The 21180-nt window shown below is 41.7% G+C and overlaps 1 protein-coding gene across 5 annotated transcripts in view; it reads left to right on the top strand.

Moving 5' to 3' along the window:
- Positions 1-1025: 1025 nt before the first annotated feature.
- Positions 1026-21180, top strand: part of TJP1 (tight junction protein 1) — a 245234-nt gene continuing 225079 nt past the window's right edge. For all 5 annotated transcript variants that reach the window (XM_032835977.1, XM_032835975.1, XM_032835974.1 and 2 more), the window contains exons 1-2: positions 1026-1230; positions 12180-12312. In XM_032835977.1, coding sequence (XP_032691868.1) covers positions 1058-1230; positions 12180-12312 — 306 coding nt within the window. In that variant the 5' untranslated portion in view covers positions 1026-1057. The remainder of the gene's footprint in view (positions 1231-12179; positions 12313-21180) is intronic.

Below are 21180 nucleotides of genomic sequence, written 5' to 3'. Positions count from 1 at the left end.
TGCCTGCCTCTCTGCCTACTTGTGATCTCTGTCTGTCAAATAAATAAAATCTTAAAAAAAAAAAATTCTACCATTAGACCAGCACCATTCAAGTTACTTTTGATAAGTTTCTCTTACAAAGATATAAAACAGTTTAATTCTCAATGTTTGTAGTATTCCAAACTACTGTGTATTAAATGAGTTTTACTTTTTTTTTTTTTTTTCCATTTCTTTATACATTTACAACCATCAATGAAGAGAGTTCGGAATGTTTTGACAAAATTTTTAAACGTCATGGAACAATCTTACATTTTCCCATTGATTATTAAGATAGTTTTGCATGGTTCACGGTCATTCCCACAGTTCCAGACTACCGTGCAAACGAAGACTGCGCACACATCATGTAAGTGGTATATATACCATATATATTGTATACGGTATGTGTACATGTATACACATACGTGCATTTTGTAGAGATGCATTTTATGTAAACATAAAATCTTCAGGGACTTAGGCTAGAACACGTAAATGACTATTACAAACCTCCAGCCGGTAATTATAAATGAAAGCATTTTTTTTTTCTCTCTTCTGGAATCTTGTCATGGGATTCTCTTGGGCTTTAGGCAGTTGAAATGAGCCGCTGGCAGCCGCGGAGGAAACTGAGGCACGCGGGCCGCGGGTACGCGGGGCCGGCGGGCGGGGTCGGGGTCTGGGGGCGGCGGCCCGACTGCTCGCGCCTCTCCGGGAGAGCGAGTCCCGCAAGGCCCGCTGCCGGGGACGCCCTGGGCGCACGCGGGGACCGCGCCGGCAGGGCGGAGGGGGCGCTGCGGCCGGCGGCGGGAGCGGCGAGCCACGCACGGCGGCGGCGGGAGAGGCCGGGCACGCACGGCGCCGGCGTCGGCGGGAGCGGGAGTCCCGGCCACGCGCGGCGGCGGCGGCGGCGGCGAGGGCGGCGAGGGCGGCGGCGGCGGCGGCGGGAGCGGGAGCGGGAGCGGGAGCCGGACGTGCACGGCCGCGGCGGCGGGAGCGGCGGGAGCGGTGGGAGCTGTGGCGGCGGCGGATGGCCCAGAGCTGATCTATGCGGCGCTTGGAGGGGCTGTGTCTGCGGCGCCGGCGGCGGCGGCGGGGCCCTGCCCGCGAGCGGAGCGGGGACAAGATGAAGTACCAGAAATACCTGACGGTGCTGCAGATGGCCATCGGCGTCACCCCCTCCAACCGCGGCAGCCTCCTGCCGCTCAAGAGGAAGCTGTGGTGAGGGCGCGGCGGGCGCGGGGTCGGGGCCGGGGCGGGCGGGCAGTGAGGCCGCCTGCGGCCCGGCCCGACGGGCGCGCAGAGCCGGGGGGCGCAGCAGCCATTTCGGAGCCCCTGGGGCCGAGCGCCGCCGCGTCCCGCGCCCACACGGGCGTGTTCCGCCACGACCCTCGGCGGTGCCGGGCGACACGCAAAGCGGCGCGCCGCCGAGAGGGAGGGGCGGGGTCCCGGCGGCTTACGGGCACCGGGGCACCAGTCTCCCTCCCGGGACTGTCCTTCCAGCCGCCTCCCCGCCAGTTCTGGCTCGGAATTTCCAGCCAGGCTTCCTTGCGGGCACAGAACAATTTATTAGCGCTGCGTTTTCTGCTGTTTCTCAAAACCCATCTGCTGTGGGTACATAGTGAAGGGCGAGCCGCTCCCACGGTGAGGGGACCAAGTTGCGAGGTTTTAATGGCATTACCAGGGACTACATTTTATCTGCACGCGTTCCAGTTCCTCTGACCTGGAAACTGTTATTGGGGTAACGGGGAAAGGTCGCCCTTAAAAGAAAAATGTCTGGAAGTTTTCCAGATCTGGTTTACACAGTTGATTATCTATCGGGTTGTATGGCATTTTATTAGCCTTTAAATGTGGCATATGGAATCCCCGTGTGGGCTGCCTGGGTATTCCAGTTGCTTGAGACTTAAGTGTAAGGTTCTGCCACAAAAGAAATGGTCCAGTAAAGGCATAGTGACTATAGGAAAAAAGATGCCAGACTTCTTTGCTGTTTAGTGGCTGTTTTAATTTTAAAATTTGTGGTGGGCGAGGTTCGTAGAGATTTACGCACTTTAATTTTAATTGAATTTAATTTCAAGGTTACAGAGAAAAGGAAGTGAGCCTGCTTTTAGGCGTTTGAGAAAAGTGGTTTCTGCTGTCTAAGGCAAAATGAGTGATCCGAGGACTCTAAAGATGGAGCAACCAAGAAAAAGAGTTTTCTTTTTTGAAAAAAGAATGCCAATAATGGGGAATTTTGGAGGTGAGAACAAAATATATGGATGGGCAGTGAAGTTCAAATTTCAGCTGTGCCACTTACCGTGTGACCTTAAGTTACTGCAGTATCTGTTTCTTGGTCTATAGAGTGAGAATGATATTATCTAACTCATGGGGTCATAACCCAGATCAACTGAGATAATGAATGCAAAGTGCCTGCCACTATGCCGGACTGAATAATGGATCCTTTTTTTTTTTTTTCAGATTTTATTTATTTATTTGTCAGAGAGAGAGAGAGCACAGGTAGAGAGAGGCAGAGGGAGAAGCAGGCTCCCTGCTGAGCAAGGAGCCTGATGTGGGACTCGATCCCAGGACCCTGGCATCATGACCTGAGCCGAAGGCAGCTGCTTAACCAACTGAGCCACCCAGGCGTCCCTGAATAATGGATCCTTAGTGAATATTAGTGTCTTCCTCACTGCCCTCGCCTACCAGTTTGTTTAAAAAAAAAAAAAAAAAAGATTTGGGGGTGCCTTGGTGGTGCAGCCGGTTAAGCCTCCAACTCTTCCTTTCAGCTGGGGTGCTGACCTGGGGGTCCTGGCATCCAGCCCCACCTCTGATTCCGCACTCAGTATGGAGTCTGCTTGAGTTTCTCTCTCCCCCTCTGCCCCTCCCCCACTTTCTCTCACTTGAATAAATGCATTTAAGAAAAAAAGATTTATTCTGCAGAAGGTATTTTAATTGGAAGAGCAGCAAGTGACAACACATCAAAGACTAGACTAGGAATAGTTGGCAGTAATTAAGAAACGTCCATGGAAGAAGATTTTAGCAAGTATAGGAAGACTGTGCTACTATTATGAAGTAAGAAGTAGTAACGTTGGAAGAAGGCTTCTCAGGTTGATGGTGTACAGGAGGAAAAAAGAGATCAGCGCCAGCAGTCTTTCTCCTCACTCTGCTTTTCTTCTGAGCAACTGCATATTTTACTTATGCACTTATACAAAGCACTGCATATTTTACTTAATTGTCATACACGTTTTTCCTCCTCCCACCAACCCCCACAACTGGAATGTAAGTTGCATGGGGGCAGGACTTTTTATCCATTTAGCTCATTACTAAGTCCCCTGTAACCGGTATCTGGTACAAAATAGTTTCTGAAAAGATATGTGCTGACTAAATGAATTCTTAGTAATGCGTAACTGGGAAGGAGATTTTCTTGATATTAAATTTAAAAACTAAGATGTGGGAATAATGCTTGAGGAACTGTTAGGCATGAATATTAGTATCGGTCAGCCACCAAATCAGGACACGAGGTTTATTCTTTTTTGATGGAGTGCCGTTTCTGAATACATTCCTCAATACAGTTTGCGAAGAGAGGACACAAAGAAATAAATTCCAGGTAATTTTTATACTCCAGAGATTCATGTTTCAGTCAGGCAGTAAACTGAGGCCATGATTAAAAACCATCTTACTAAGAGACAGCCTGGAAAAGGCAGGAAGATTTTTGTTTAACTCTTCCACAATATTAAATGAGCATTTCAGAATTTCTGCTCAATGTTAAGGGAATTTGCAAACGTTAATCTAGTTTCTATAGAGGCAAAGTGAAGAGCATATGCTACAGAAACTCTAGAGTGAATGGTACATTAAACATAGATATATATAGTCCTTTTTTTTTAAGTTGAAGAATATTGTGCTGCTTGATTCATCTATTATATCTTCTGGAATTAATTTTCTAGATAACATTCCATTTTTCCAGTGTCAGAGCCAACGGGACATGGAGGATTGAGACAGAAGACACTGTCACATGGCAAGAAGATATGTAGCTATGAGTTCTGACTCTAGAGTGATGGGTGGGACGCAATAGCAGACATCAGCAAGGGTTGTCAGACCTTGGAATGCCCTAGCTTATGCCAATTACAGGATGTGAGGGCATGCTGTCATAATTGGTTGTGGCCTATATGAATGAGGATTTATACTAAAGGTGCTGTCTCTGTTTCTCTCTCTTTAAATTATTGCAGTGTATGGAAAGACTGCATGCCTACAAAGCTTATGCCAATGAAGGTAAAGCGTAGGAGGGACTGATCCAGTGTTTTGGTCCCACATTTCTGTCTAGTTTGACCATTTGTGCTCCTTAACTTTCTTTTAGGGAGTAGCTTTCTGTCTTTCTGATTGGCTCTGCAGATCCTTTAAGGCATATTGGTTTAGGTGGAAACTAAACCAGACAAACAGCCAGACCTGCATCAGCAGAGCCTGTAATTCTTCTCTTTGTCTCCTTCTCCAAGAAATTTAGGAAGTACGGCTGTTTGCAGTATTTGGTTCTGAACCATTAGTGTTTAGGAACCTGGAACTCAGGCCTGTTAACCTCTCCCCACAGTAGGTGTCAGTCTGTACGGCTTGCTTCCTGTGGGGGTCTTCTGTAATTGCTTGTTATGAAAAGAAGCAGAAGGGCACTGTATTTCTCAGAGCTGCTGTAATATTACTACAGACTCAGTAGCTTAAAAACAACAGAAATTTATTCTCTTTGGTTCTGGAGGTCAGAAGTCTGAAATCAAGGTGTCTGTAGAGCCATGCTCCCTTAAAGTCTCTTGGGGAGAATGCTTCCTTACCTATTCTAGCTCCTGGTGGCTGTAGGCATTCCTTATGGCTGAATCCCTCCTTTCTCTCTCTGCATCTTCACATGGCCATCTTTGCGTGTCTGTATCTTCTCGGCTTCTTCTAAGGATATTTGTCATTGGATTTGGGGTCCACCTGGATAATCCAGGATGATCTCATCTCAAGACCCTTCAGTATATCTGCAAAGACCCTTTTTCTAAATGGGGGTCACATTCACAGGTTCCTGGGGTCAGGGAGAGTGGAGAGGAAGGGCACCATTCAGTACAGCTGCTGAGGCCAACTCTTTGCTCTTCAGTGGGTGTGAAGCCCAAATAATTGTTTCATCCTAATTTTACATTTTCAGTCCTGATTTTTGCATTGAGTGCTGTTAGGAATGTGTACACTGATCTTAGGGGGGGAAGGAGTATCATTTCATTTTCTTCATGCCTCTAAATATATTTCTCCCAGTTATTTGATTCAGTAATTATTGAAGGCCACGTGATATCAATTCACTCATTCAAGTAGTTTAGTTGTCCAGTAATCAGATTCTGGAAAAAAGAGGAGCTGCCATTCATTGAACTTATTACCTGCTGGGCCCGGTGTAAGTGCTTTCCAAGCAACTACCATGTAACCTGCAGCACCCCTATGAGGTAGGTGCTTTATTTTTCCCAGTTTTATAAATGAGGTCATTGACTTGCCCAGGGTCACACATCAGGATTTATACCAGTTGGGGTTAAAAACACATTTGAGCAGGGACATGACAGTCTAGAAAGGAAGAATAACTGAAAACAAGTACAAATCAACTAGAAAGTGCCTTATGGAATGTTGTTTCTCCAAGGGTGGTGCATAGCCCCCTCATGGGTCCCAGAGGTTCCCCTGATGGGATGGGTATGGCTCTAATATCCAAGTCCTTTCTTGGTTTCTTTTTTTAATTGTTGAGGTATGATTGGCATGTGACATCATTACTTTGAGGGGTACAACATAATGATTCAGTATTTATGTATATAGCAAAATGATCAGTACAATAAGTCTAGTTAACATCCATCCCTTTCTTAGTTTCTTTAAAGAGCAAATCATAGGCAATTATACATGTTATTATTTATAAGTACAACTAAAGGCTGGCCATTTATATAAACCTTTTTATATAAACTCTGGAGGTTTCTGAAGTCTGTTACTTATAGATAAAAATTAGCATTTTACTAGCTTTTGCTGAACTATCCTTCATAAGGATTCAGTATCCTTCTGAAGTCAGTGACCCTGCTGTATTTAGTAGTATCTCAAGGCCTCTGTTCTTATACCCTTGTTTGTAATTCCCCTTGTTAGGGGGAAGAATGCTTTGCTATCACCCATTAGTATTAATCTGGAGTTGGTTATGGCTATCAATTCCTGATATTTTAAAATTACTATCTTGTAGAAAGATTGTTAGGTGTTACTTTTTTTTGGTAATTTGTTCTTGTGTAAATGCTTTGTTTTTACCATCTTGATTGTTTTTGCCCAATTCTTTGATATTATTGAGATCTTTTCCACTAGAAATTAGAGATGGGTGAGGTAGATAAGTTTGGGAGTTGTTTGTTCCAAGTGAACCGTGGTCAAAAATAGTTGTGAGCCAAAACTTCTGAGTTAGAAACAAAATGAGAGGGTGGATCCTGGGTTTCTGCCTTTTAAGCACACCAGCCATGCCCACAAGTCCCACATGGTCCCATTAGGGGAGTTAGGAAGGGAGTGGAGGGAAGGGGAAATTTTCTCCCCAGTCATCCCCTGGGGATGATAAAATGGAATTAAGAATTAGGAAAAGAAAAACTTCATTGTAAGCTAAATACTTATTTCCTCAGAGTTCAAGGGGAGAGATCCAAAATGCTTGTATCTCAGTTACTAACTTTATTTTTCCTGTTGTCAAGGGCCATTCTCCTAAATATTTAAGAAATAAATCCCAGAGTCCGAGTTATTCAGTGCAGACCACACAATCAGGTGGAGGGAGTGTGGGACCTTGGGATTAAAAATACTCCTTGGGTGCCTGGGTGGCTCAATCAGTTAAGCAGTTGAGTCTTGAGTTTGGCTTAGGTCATGATCTCAGGGTCGTGAGATCGAGCCCTACGTCAGGCTCCACACTGGGCACGGAGCCTGCTTAAGATTTTCTCTCTCCCATGGGGTGCCTGGGTGGCCCAGTGGGTTAAAGCCTCTGTCTTCAGCTCAGGTCATGATCTCGGGGTCCTGGGATTGAGCCCCGCATCGGGCTCTCTGCTCAGCAGGGAGCCTGCTTCCCCTTCTCTCTCTCTAGCCTGCCTCTCTGCCTACTTGTGTACTCTGTCTGTTAAAGAAATAAATAAAATCTTAAAAAAAAAACCAAAAGATTTTCTCTCTCCCACTTCCTCTGCCCCTCCCTCTACTTGCTCATGAGCCCTCTCTCTCTCCCTCTCTCTCTCAAACAAAACAAAACAAAACAAAACAAAATGAAACAAAAACAACAAAAAAGAAAAGAAAAATACTCTTTATACTCCATGTTTGGAAGAACTGTCTTTGGTGGGCTTTTTGTATCCCTGTATAGCTCGTCTTACCTGAGTTGTAAATATTCCTCTGTATTCTTATGAGTGTCCAGTGGGAAAGTACTTGAATACACATATTCCTGCCCCAAGAGAAATACTAATTCTCAAAAAAAAGTGGTAAAACAAGAGAGAAGTGACATCTTAAATTCCCCTGTATCTCAGTACCCCTTCTATTTACACATGAGATAACACTGAACATTATCATCTGGAACCATGTTTATTCCTTTTCTTTTTCTCCACCCAAGAAAAGGGGGTCATTACTGAACCATATGATTTTTTTTTTTTTGAACCATATGCTTTTTAACAGTTGACCTCTTAGTTTCCAAAAGACCTGGTCAGAACTTTAAAGTTACTGAAATTACTCTGTAGGAGCCCAATTCTGTGCCTAGAGAAGGCATCTTCCTCCTGAGAAGTCTGTGGGTAGGGGGGATACAGACCTGATATTCACCTGCTATATATCAATTCAGCTCTACTCTTCAGTAATGTTTTTATTATGATCCTGGTGGGGAAGGGGAGGATCCATTCTTCTATTTATATTGAGGATTTTTTTTTCCTGTTTTAGTCACTGGACTTGGCATTACGTTGAGTTAAGTCTGAATAATTTCTTGGTTGTCCATCATTTATAAATTTGATGTATATAAATTCTTATCACAGATTTTAGGTTTTAGGTTTGGAAAAAGGGTAAATAATAAACCTTTCTAAGTTAAATGAGAGAAAAACTTGTGAAAAATGTCTTTGTCAAAAAGTTTATATTTCTTCTAATATGATTATGCCACATAATGTGATCAAAGTAAAGTGTGAGAGGAGGCATAATTTAAGAATTGTATATTGTTTTCAACTCTGTTTTTCTTTCCCATATGCCCACTTTTCTTAAATGAAATTCTTATTTTCATGAAAGCTTTTACTCTGCAGAGAAGAGAGAAAAACTGTGCAATGCAAAACTTTTTTAATTTATTGAAAATAGTGAAAGTGACGTCAGAATTTTACTCTGGGAAGTGACTTGAAAGGTGCACTTATTAGCAATTCAATGAAATAACAAAAATGAGAATTAAAAAAACCACAACAAAAATACTGAGTCTGAGTAAACAATACCAAATGCCATCAGTGGACCAGCATTTTTGCGGTATCTCTGAAATATATTTACTAGATAAAGATAGTTCTACTCAGAGAAAAGCCTTTCAAGAATCATTTCCAGGAAATGTGCAGGAGAACATTTCTGCACAAAGAGAGTCTGATAACTTGCAGCAGCATTCCAGGGATGGAAGAAGCAGAGGACACTTGGGGAATTACTCAGATTTTATGCACCAGGTTGATTGACGCCTTGCCTTACCAGTTTGTGACAAGCTGTGGACGACAGTGTTGCTTTCTCGCTTACCAAAGCAGTGAATGTGGGCTCTTGGGCCAGAGGGACAGGGCTGTACCTGAGATAGCTACTGAGTCCCTGACCCAGAAGACAAGTGACTTCACAGCAGCATGTCCCATCTCTCTGCCAGAGTTGCCGAAGGCAGGCCGCAGTAAATGTGACAGTGCAGAAACAGATGTTCTCTAATACAAATATAAGTAGACATTAAAAATCACCAAACAGTTGGAGAAAACCAGTATTAGAAGAATTGCCATACTCAACAAACAAAAGAACTAATCCCTGAGAAAAATAGGAAAACCTTGGATTAAGATGGTTATTTTCAGAAAGATACAAGAGAATATCATATGAATAAAACACCATACTAGACACTAGAAATTTAAACTTTGCTCAACTGAAGTGAAAGAGAATGGCTGAATTGACAGCTGAGAAGCAAGTGAGCCTTGTAGAGGAGGAAGCTAGAGAATCACAGAAGAACAAAGGGACAAAAGTATGAAAGAGAAATTAGGAGACCTTGAAACTATTTCCAAGGAAGGGTGGAGCTTTTGGTAGGGTTGCACCGGTGCTGGAAAAGAAGAGAAACAAAGGCGCGTTAAACATCATTGCTTGCGTACCAGGAGATAAGAATACCACTGAACTCTACATGTTGATAGAAGTATTTCAGTTTAAATAAGTGTGTGTGTATATATGTATTGTGGAAATGTGGAGGTACATATATATGCATATATATGTGTATTTATAAATATGTAAATGTAACTATATAAATATACATGTAAATATATAAATACATGCATATGTATGGTTAGCTAGAGTTAGAGTTGCCCTAATAAGATGTATAACTTTGAACTACTAATTGGAGAGGAGAAAGTCCAAGGGAGGGTAGAGAGAAAGAAAACTCAGTCATACTAAAAAGGTAGGAAAAGAAAAAGAAGAAAGCATTTAAATTTGAAAAACACAAACTATAAAACATGGCAGAGGAAAAAATCTAAACATATCAGTAAACACAACAAATTTGAATGGATTAAGTTTCTCTCAAATGATAGGGATTCTCAAACTGAGGATGAAAGAAAAGCATCCAGTCGCATGCTGGTGAAGAATTAACTAGAGTTAAAGGTACAGCTAAAAGAAGGAGGCTGGGCGGGGGAGGGTGGAGACAGGGACCTGGAAAGGTTGAAAATACAAGCACAGAAAAACGTAAACCAAGAAAAGGATAATATGAAAATGTAGTAGTTGGGGAAATTATTAGACAGAATCGCATTTAAAGTAAAGTCTTTAATTGGAATAGAGACTTTAAATGTGATAAAAGTTTAAGTCCCTAAAAAGATAAGAGCACTGGGCATTACACATAATAATCGTTGAACACTACATCAGAAACCAATGATGTACTATATGTTGGCTAACTGAACATTATAATAAAGAATAAAAGAAAAGATACGCGTTACAAACATTAAGACATCTAATACAACAGATTTGAAATATGTAAAGAAAAAAACTAATATATAAAGATCCATTGTCAAATCCATGTTCGTGGTGGGAAACTCTGTCAATCGCCTCTTTTAAGAGAAATTAGCCCTTTAGCAAGACAAATGTAATGAAGGACACAGAGAAGGTAAGTTATAAAAGAAAATAAAAGGATAAAGTCACCTTTCCCTTTAAGGACACGCCCACTTCCACATGAACATTTTTCTGTACTGTTGATGGAAGCATAAATTGGGAAAGCCTTTTTGAAAAGTAGTACTTGCAACACCCAGAAACCTCTGACTCTGCATTTTCCTTCTAATGCTCTTTCTTAAGTAAATACTGTGTTTGTACCCAGAGATGTCACACATGTTCATTGCTTTACAGTTTGATAGCAAACATTTGAAAACTAAATGCCCATTGGTAGGGGAGTGGTTGAATAAATTGTGGTATGCCTGTTCAATGGAATACTCTTTAGCCATTAAAAAGAATGAAACACATGAGTTCAAGCTCCACATTGGATATAGAGATTACTGAAAAATAAAATCTTTTAAAAAATAGAATGAAATGGATCTGGGTTATTATGGGAAGAGCTTCAAGATATATTATTATGTGAAAAAATGAGATGTAGGGCAATGTGAACAGTTTGGTCAGTTTGCTAAAAAGTTTCAAAAGGAGATGAACACATACATTGATAAGCATGAGCATTTGTTTGGGAGGTTATACAAAGAACCATTAGTGGTGATTATCTTTGGGGAAAGGGATGGGGATTTGTGACGAGGGAGGACAGGGAGGCTTTACTTTTCATTTTTGCATCTTTTCATACTCTTCAAATCTTCTGACTATAGGGGCATAGTACTTTTATTCTAAACTGCAGCCATACCTAGTCTATTTCATGATATTCATTCCCATCTTATTATATAAATCAAATTTACTTTGCTATCAGTCTATCCAGTATGTCCTTTTCAAGCAATGAGAGACTTTTTTTTTTTTTAAGAGAGAGAGAGCACACACAGAGGGGGAGGGGCTGAGGGAGAGGGGGAGAAAGAGCGAGTCTTCAGCAGGCTCCATGCTCAGCCCTGAACCCGTTGCAGGGCTCAATCTCATGACCTTGAGATCATGACCTGAGCCGAAATGAAGAGTCAGATGTCTAACTGACTGAGCCACCCAGGCACCCCATGAGAGACCTAGGCCTTTCGGATCACAACATTTTTAATATAAAATATTAAGGTCAGGATATTTGAAAAGTATACCAACATGGAACACACACTAGCAGGAAATTGATCATAAAATAAGGAAACCGGTTTTCATAAGCCACCCTTAACAAATCAGTCTCACTACTTAAGTCTCTGTCATCTCTAAGACGATAATCCACTAAGCAGTTTCCTCCCAGGTTCCTGGGGGCACCTTCTAAGTCTGTCAGCAGCAGTGGCACAGAAATGATTGAACACATAACAGTCTTGAGTGTGTGTTGATGTGTAGGAGCATGTGTCCCAGTGTGCAGATATGTAGATAGCTTTGATTATTTACCACTTCTTATCTGTGTTTTCTTGGTTCTGTAACCATGCTGAATTAAGTGTTGACTGTTATGTTTAAAGCTTTAAAAGTTATGTTCATGCTTTAAAAAGTATGCTGAATGGTATTTATGCTTGTACACAATGATAGCTGACTTGGCACTGAGTGTGCCGGGCCCTGGGCTGAGCGCTTGAGAAAGAGGGGAGCAGATGCCTCCCAGTTACCTAGGAAACTTCAGTCTGGCCTTAATTGCTTCTTTGATGGTCAGAGTTGACTTCTAGTGAATCTTAATGTAGAAATGTTTGAACCCTGTCAAGAGAAATTTCTAAACCAGCAAGTTACTAAGAAATACTTAGAAAGCGTATCTCCTCGGAGGTAGATCCACTGTGGTTCTTTGCTTCTTGGCTGAAAAAGGAGCATAATGTTTCCAGAGCTATCCTCAAGTAAATACTTATCTCATGCTTGAGAAACGTATCTACCTGCAAATCCGTCTTTTAAGTGTTTTCCGCTTCTTGCAGGGTAACGCCATCCTCTGAAAATCCGAATGGTGCTACTTCTAGCGTCAGCCAAGGAAAACCTTCTTTAAGACGAATAAAAGGGAGACTGCACAGAAGCAAAAGCCTTGATAGCATCGATTTCTGTGAACTCACTGTAAGTGCACTGTGTAGTAGTTTTTATTTTCAAAGAATATGAAAATTTTGATGTCATTATTTTGATTTTTATAAAAGCACAATAGTCTTATTTTGTCATGAGCACCTTTTTGCCGTAAAAATTGGCTTATCCAACGGGTTACCAACCAGAATGCTTTGTTAACTGATATCCATATGAAACATTTAGAATTAATGATTCTGATTCAAAGACCAAGATAAAGAAATGCTTCCTGATCTGCAACAAAAATTAAAATAAGTTCAGCGAAGTTTAATGTAAACTTCTTAGAAATTACAAATCTGAATGTTAATGTAAGTAGGGATCTCAATGTTTGGTTAACCCCAGATAATTACCTTCCTGGCAGGACCAGAAAATAGTGTTACTTAGCTATTCTTAGGACAGATCCTGATTCAGTTAATGTTGGTGCTTTGTTTCCATTCTAAGTGATTAACATTAGTGGCCATGTCCTTTTTATTTTTTTCTGGACCAAGTGATGGTTTTTCATGTGGGTGTGTGATACATTCATGCATGTTTTTAGAGGAGCAGGCACACTGGCACTTTCAGTCCGCACTGTCCTTTGCTATTAATTATATTGCCTAGTTCATAAGAGATACTACAGTACTATTAAGGATATAGTAGAATTTTCTTTGCAGTAAGATTTTATTCAAATTTATGTATTGTAGGGGTCAATGGCAAATTAATGGATATTTAGGATGTTGAAGAGACCAGATGTGTTTACTTCTTCCCTTCGAGCTCTGAAAACTTCTGAATTATAAAAGTACCATTGACTATACCTGTTTCGAACAGTGGTAGCAGAACCTTTCTTCTTTGAGGATATGACTTCTGCACCTTTTATCTATAGTTGATGAAAACAGAAGTTCAGTAAATGTGGATACTCTATCTTTTAATTTATTCTTATTAAAATAATTATACTCAGTTTTGCCTAAAAGTGTGCTTGGCCATTTTATGACGTAAGACAGCAGAAGGTGAAATGTGACCTATCAGAAGACATTTAAGCAATAACTGAGAAAAGACAGTAAATTTTTGCTAAGTAAAACTAGCAGTTAAAATGACTAAAGGAAACATAAGCATGGTGTAAAATAAGGAGGATTGCTTTGCAGTAGTGAAACACTGAATTGAGAAGCAGATTTGAATTACTTTTTGGAATATAAAAATGGAAATTGGAATTTTATCAGGTCCTTTTTATGGTACTAAACATTGTCATTATGGAAGGTAGTCCAATAACAAATAAGTTTGGCATGTCACAGAGTATGTTTGCTTGTTTAATCACGGTCTCTGTGGTTGGGGAAGATAAAATATCTGTAGAATATGACAGGAAAAAAAGCTTTACTTCATGTACTATTGCTTTCAGTTTCCCAGAAATAGAGATAGATTATTTCACCTATGAGGAAAAGTTGGCAAATAGAGCTATCTTTTTATCATGACAAATATGTCTTAAAACTGTTGATAATTCATTTTCTTCCTTGTGCCGTGCGAGAGTTGATCTGGCTCAAGTGAGTGTGTGGTTCAAGTGAGGAAAAAAATAACACTACCCAGGTGCAATTAACATCTGCAGAACTAGTTTCTTTCTTTTTGATCATCTTTCCTAGTTGACCTTATTTCAAAAGTGAAATGTCTTAACATCCCTGGAGCGAAGGCATTTGACACTGAGGTTAAGTGGGAGAGATAAAGTTGAGGTTGATGGAAGGTCCATTGTCTTTCAGTAATGAGAATATATTATTGAAATGTAATTGCAGTTCACCCCTGAAGATAGCAGGGGTTAGAGGCGTCCAACCTCCATGCAATTGAAAATCCACATATAACCTGAATCCCCCCTAAACTTAACTACTGATAGCCTACTGATGACCAGAAGCCTTACCAATAATCCATTAACACATGTTCTATATGTTATATGTATTTTGTACTTTATTCTTAAAATAAGCTAAACTGGAGGAAAAAAATGTTAAGAAAATCGTAAGGGAGAGAAAACACATTTATAGTACTGTATTTTTAAAAATCTGCATATAAGCAGACCCATCAGTTCAAACCTATGTTGTTCAAAGGGTCAGCAGTACTGCAATTGTTAGACTTTTGTTGCAATTGGAGTTCCTTTTCCTTCTCAGGTTTTTGTAGTCATGGGTGGTAGGACAGCAATCTTTGAAGACTTCTAGATTCTTAGAAATTTTTACGATGAGCATGTTCCATTTTGGGGAAAGCAATAAACTGCTTTTCCAAACAATAGAGAAATTTTTAAAAAGAGCCTAACAGCCTGGCTACTCCCACCATCTACCGTAAACTATGGCAATTAATATTGTAATACTCAAAATACATAGGGACATATAACGTCTTTAGCAAGGGGATGAAAAGGATGTTTTCCCCTCCACTTCTTAAATTGTCTTTTTTTTTTTTTAAAGATTTTATTTATTTGACAGAGACCACAAGCAGGCAGAGAGAGAGGAGGAAGCAGGATCCCCGCTGAGCAGAGAGCCCGACGATGTTGGGCTCAATCCCAGGACCCCGAGATCATTACCTGAGCCGAAGGCAGAGGCTTTAACCCACTGAGCCACCCAGGCGCCCCTTAAATTGTCTTTTTAAAAGAAGAAAGTGCTGGGGTGCCTGGGTGGCTCAGTCAGTTAAGTGTCTGCCTTCCGCTCAGGTCGTGATCTGAGGGTCATGGGATCGAGCCCCATGTTGGGCTCCATGCTCAGTAGGGAGGGTCATGGGATCGAGCCCCATGTTGGGCTCCATGCTCAGTAGGGAGTCTGCTTCTCCTTCTGCTTCTGCCTGCTGTTCCCCCTGCTTGTGTGTGCGCGCTCTCTCTCTCTCTGTCAAATAAATAAATAAAATCTTTAAAAATAAATAAATAAATAAATAAATAAAAGAAGGAAGTGCTACTCTCAAAATTAGATTAGAAAAGACTCTCACAGGAGGAGAAAGGGATTCAGATCTGATTCTGTCACACAGTTGACTGTAATGTAATCGTGGAAAACCAGATTTTAAAGCCTTAGCCACAGTGTCTACAGGGCACTTACTTGGTAAATGATGATCAGTTATATAGGAATAGATACTTCTTATTCCTTTTAGGAAATAGTTTAGCCACCATAGGTATCTCTCGTTCAAAAAAACTGAAAATTCTGTCATACACTATTTTTAAAATCTGTAAAAATTTTTATCAGATGTATGGCTTCCTTTGACTGCCAGAGTAACTGGCAAACCTTAAAGCAGGAAGATTTAAATTTAGTTCATTATCTCCAGTCATGTGCATATATCAAATTTGCATGACCAGCAGAATAACATTTATATTTTTATTTTCACATTTTACTTTTAACTTTGCCTAATAAGAAATACAATTTTTATTGCTTTTGGAAAAACATAGCAAACAGAGCAAGCGGTCTACTTGCTATGCATTCAAGGTCCCAATTTCTGGCTGAGAAACCTCAGGTTCCAGCTGAGATGGTTGGCTTTGGTCCCGGGCGTCAGATTGATGCCATTTCACTCCTGGGGAGAGGTGATTGTTTCATCTCTCTCTGTGGGGATTAAATGGGTTGGGCATTCTAGTTCATTTTGTAAACCCTACAGCATAAATGACTGACTTCCTAGTTCACTGGAGGAGACTGGAATCCATCCAGTCTCACGAGTCCATGAGACCAGAGATCCCAGAGATCTGTGGCACAATTTTCTTAGGCAAGGCCTGGACTGGACAAGTCTGTAGTGAACACATGTTTTGCCTGGATAACCTAAGCCTTTCTTCAACATGTTTTCATGGGTACAATGCTATAAAACCAAGCGACAAGTCCTTTTGTTTCCCTCAAGGTAATGGAGTGATATGTTGATAATGGATATGGAGAAGAAAAGTGACCATTTGTCTTTGGACTGACTCCGTTAATGGTGTTTATATGCTAAACTGTTACATATCACTCTGTGTCTTTGCCTGTTGGGAGTGATTAGGTGGCATCGACTCTTGTCTCTTCCTCCCTCTCAGATTCTAAGTGTATAGTCAAAACATTTTTAGTGATAATTTAAAAATTCAACAGATTGCTTGAAATTTTACAGCTTCTCTTGATTATACATCCTTCCTAAAACAGGAAAATGGAGCCAGTTGAGTAGGATTCATTCAGTGGGGGAGGCTATCCTGAATATAGACTTACGCAATTTATTTCCTCCTTCGTGGGTGTAAATCTGGATTGCTAATTTTTTCTTTCTGCCAACAGAAAAATACTACAAAAAGTTTTATGCACAATGAAGAGAAACAATGAGCCAATTAATAGTTTATGGCTGTGTTCCCTTAGCCTTGGATGAGAGACAGTTTCACTCGTCACCAAGAACCATTAGGCAAAATGATACATTTCAAAATCTTCAGCGGATTTTTTTTGCCATTAGAGGAAAAATCTGTGATAATAAGATATTATTTGGAGTATTACATTTGTGTACATTTCTGGGCTGATAAGTCACGTTTCACTGCTGCCTGAGTATAATGTAGTTCTATGTTTTATTTTTTTTAATGATCAGAGATTTTTCTCATTTGAAAAGCTACTTTTTTCTCCTGATAAAGAGGAGTCTCCATGTATGCGCATAGAAAATAGTGGTAACCTATGGAGATATCAGTAATAGAAGTTTTCTCCTTCTTCCTCTACCCTTCAAGACCTTCTCCGTGAGATCTGTGGGACCCCTGAGAGATTCTAGAGCCCTGTTTTAAAACTAAATATCTATTTGACTTTGAAGACTTAACAACTTTGCTCTCTTCTTGGCATGATGGGGTGCCTGACTGGTGAATAAGGAGCTGGGCACCCCAAGGTGAGAAAATGGTGGAAGGTCAACATGTGAAGGGACACTGAACACCAAGTTAAACTGCCTCCCATTTTGTTGGGAGGAGGCCAAACACTTCTCCCCTTTCTCACTCCCACTCGATCACCACTGTCCCCCTCACCATGGGAATGAGAACCTAGAAGAAATAGTAGTGAGCATTGGGGGCCCTTTGCTCTGGGTGCACAGCTGTTCTTTCCATCCTGAGCTCTAGTGACATGGGCATCTTTCTGTTCACTTTTACAAATCTCTGTGTCATTTGTAGGTGTTGGCCCCCAGATTGCCAGCAGATCTCCTCACTGTGCCCTCACCACTTACTGCATGCTTTGTTCCTGATTGTATCACGGGCTTCAGTTCCTCAGAGATAGGGAACATGTCTTTTATATTCCTCTGAACGGTAGCATGACAGATTTTATGCTCATTCAGTATTTGTTGGTTTATTATTGGTTGACCGATTGTTTCATGGGCTGACTGTGGCATGGCAGCTCAGTAGAGAAAAGCTTGGAGACCATTAAATGTTAAAATAGTGGGTATTAAGAAGTAAGAGGAGATATAAAATGATGTAACTCATTTGATACAGAGTCAGGTAAAGTAACAAACTCACTCTGTTGGCTTTTCTTATGGGAAAGATGCCTGAATACCAAGAAATAAGGGGGACATTTTTGGAATAGCCAAAGTAGATATCGTGGTGCCATTAGAGATATTGAAGGTGGGAGTGTGGAGATGGAGGTGGTGGTATTTGGTGAAGGAGGTAGAGGTGGTGATGAAGGTGGAGATTGTGGAGGTAGAGGTATACGTACCCATTATCATCAGTTTTTTGTTGAACCTTTTGAGAGAAAACTGTAGGGATGATGTCCCACAACCCCTAAGTTATGAAGTGGTAAGTTTCCCAAGGCAAGGTCATTCTCCACTTATCCACCATGTAACCAAATCAGGAAATCAACACTGACACGATGATTCAGTCCAATCTATAGTTCCCATCCCAACTTCACTACTTTCCCAGTGGTGTCTCTCTTTCCTTTCTGGTACAGGATTCCATCCAGGAACATGCATTGGTTTTAGGTGTCATGTTTTGTTCTTGACAGTTTTAAAGAATCCTCAACTGGAGCCATTCAGTGTTTCTCATGACTAGATTCAGGTCATGTGTTCTTGGCAGGAATGGAGGACCTGCCCTCACTAGTCCCAGTTCACGGAGCATCTGGCTTCCTCGCTGGCTTGAGTGTCAGGGAACTGGACATAGGAGTGTGCTGTGGCTCACTCCCAACGCTCCCTGAGGATATACATTGTTCTAGGGTACAGGAATCTACCAGAATTATCCACCTCATTAATTTTCTGAAGTGAGGGAAATCAGAATTTTGAGGCTTTTGTGCAGAACAAAGGAATCTGGCTACTTTATATATGTTTTGGACTTCCAGAGGCCAATCTGAATCCAGTTTGCTCATTGACAACCAACCAGTAGTAGATGGTGTGCCCTTAATGGCTACTGTCTTCATTAAACAGAATATCCTGATATTTCTTCTCTCTCTTTTTTTTTTTTAAAGATTTTATTTATTTCTTTGACAGACAGAGATCACAAGAAGGCGGAGAGGCAGGAAGAGAGAGAGTGGGGGAAGCAGGCTCCCTGCTAAGCAGAGAGCCCGATGCGGGGCTCGATCCCAGGACCCTGAGATCATGACCTGAGCCGAAAGCAGAGGCTTTAACCCACTGAGCCACCCAGGCGCCCCAGAATATCCTGATATTTCTAAGGGGCTCTTACACACAGCTTTGCAAGGACTCTTGTTTTTTTAAAAGATTATAAGCATAATGTCTATAAGATATCTATTCCTGTAAGTGTTGTCAGCCTCCACCTTTATCTAACAGGTGTTTTGGATTGGTTCTGCAGGTCAGAATTTTGTCTCTATCTTACACCTATGCCAACATCTCCCTTCTTTATTTTCTTTTCACTGGCCACTGCTGCTTGAGAAGTTTATTGGCTCTGATTGTAGGCAGGATTTTTGTTCATCAAAACTGAATAGAAAATATAGATAGGTCTTTTAGAAATTTAGATCTTAATGAAAACAATAGAGAAGTATTATTTCAAAAAAAAAATATGAGGTCTTTGGTATTTTACCTAATGCTTATTTCATAGTCTGTTTTGAAAGCAGTTCTTTGATTTTGTCTCTTTTTCTAGGGCGGGCTTAGATTCCATCCTTGTTGGTTGGGCTGGAGAGCAGCCAGCCACTGTCCTATCCCTGTCTCTAGCCACAGCCTTGCTTCTCTTCATGCAGATCAAGGCGCCAGCCCCACAGTCAGAATATACCCAGGCCTCATTGAGGTTCATCTGGGATACCTCTCCTTCATATCTCTCAAACACACACACACCACCACCACCATCATCATCCTCTCCGCTGTTCCAGTGGCCTGATCTAGTACAGAGAGCAGAAACATAAACTACCAACAATAGTGGAGGCAGTCCAGGGTGCCTCCAGGGAATATGGAGTGCTCGCCTCAACCTCTTACAGCAAAGAATCACAAACAGGTCGCCCTTGAACTGAATCTGGGAGGGACGCATCTGACTTTGTGGGGAGAGTGGGGAGGAGGTCATCAGGTTGAAGGAGCAGAATCAGGAGCGGAGACAGGGCTGAGAACTACCACGGGTGTGGAAAGACATTACAGTTTGTTCTGAACCCCAGAGCTCTGCCAAGATGCCTGGGGCTGGGCTGGGTGTGTCTTGGGCCCCCGTCCTCCTCTCCAGCAGTAGTAGCTCTGTTTGATCTGTTCTACTGGAAGGTGGGAGAGACACACAGCATTTTATCTGGGAGAAAAAAAAGATTCTGTCCCTGTGATGGCTTTGTGAACTAGGAGGGCTAATACCAGAGAACCAGAGAACACTAGTTCAAGGGCGGTCGAAAAGTAGAACAGTAAGCCAGAGAAGTTCATGGATAGATGTTAGAGAAGCTGAGGAGGCCATTTTCCAGAAGGGAGTGAGTGATCCACAGATACATGGCCTCAAATAGCCGGGGGAGGACAAAGCAACTTGGATCTGCCCGTGGGCAGAGCGAGGAGCGAGAACTAGAGCTTATCTTTTCCATTGTTTTTTTTTATCTTGAGAAGAGGAATAGTGTAATTTTTTCATACAGACACAGAACAAAGAGAGCCATCAGCACTCTGAAATCTGCGGAGCTGATGTCATGGACTCTGACCGTTACTTCACGTTTCTGACAGTTTCGACCCCGAGTCCTCCAAATCTGAATGGGGCACACGACGGTGGACCTCAGCCTCCGGGTGCTGTGCCCATGGTGGTGAGCAGGCACAAGGTGAGGAGGGGACGTTTGGAGAAGGTTGGTGACATTAGCCAACGCTGGCAGGGTGGCCTGGCAGACCGAAGAATGTTGAAAATACAGAAATAAAAAGAATATATTCATGTGTGCTGAATGAGTAAATGTATGGAAACGATTCTTCTTTAGCTAAAATGGGTCTGCTTCAGGTTCTCAGAGGAGATCTTGTATTTGTTTTTCACTCAATGGACGGAGTCCTTAGATTTCCCCATTTGTTGTGGAGCAAAATAAATAACCTCTGCGGAACGTAACAGATAATGCAGTGTTTGCATGTGTCTATGGGCGAACACATTACTTCCAGCGTGGAGAAAACTGGCCGCGTTTCTGTTTGAAACAGACATTGTTGTGTTCCTGGATGAGAACACATTAACTCGTCTGGTCATTACGTGACTTCTGAGCATTAGAACAGAAGCAGAAATCTCAGAACGTGTTGTTTGCCGTCTCTCTAACGTGTTCTATTTTGGGCAAGCCGCACGAGTCATAGTAGCTAACATTCAGGGAGGACTGACTACACCTGGCAGAGAGGTGGAGTGAGGGCCACACACAGCGAGTGCCTCTTCTCCCCGGCTCAGGGGGGCCTGAGAAAGTAAATCCAGGAGGAAGGGAATCATTCCATTTCCTCAGTGCTTTCCTGTTTTCATTCCTGTAGCCAATGGAGGCACGAAATACTGATTTCTCTTCTGTGATGACTTCATAGCTTGCAGGGAGCCTCCTCCTTCAGAGCCTGCTTTGGGTGCTGCCACCAGACCCA

The sequence above is a fragment of the Lontra canadensis genome, unplaced genomic scaffold (assembly GCF_010015895.1).
Source record: "Lontra canadensis isolate GAN:19392208 unplaced genomic scaffold, GSC_riverotter_1.0 scaffold89, whole genome shotgun sequence".
Taxonomy (NCBI): Eukaryota; Metazoa; Chordata; class Mammalia; order Carnivora; family Mustelidae; genus Lontra; species Lontra canadensis.
This window is presented reverse-complemented; position numbering and strand designations above follow the sequence as displayed.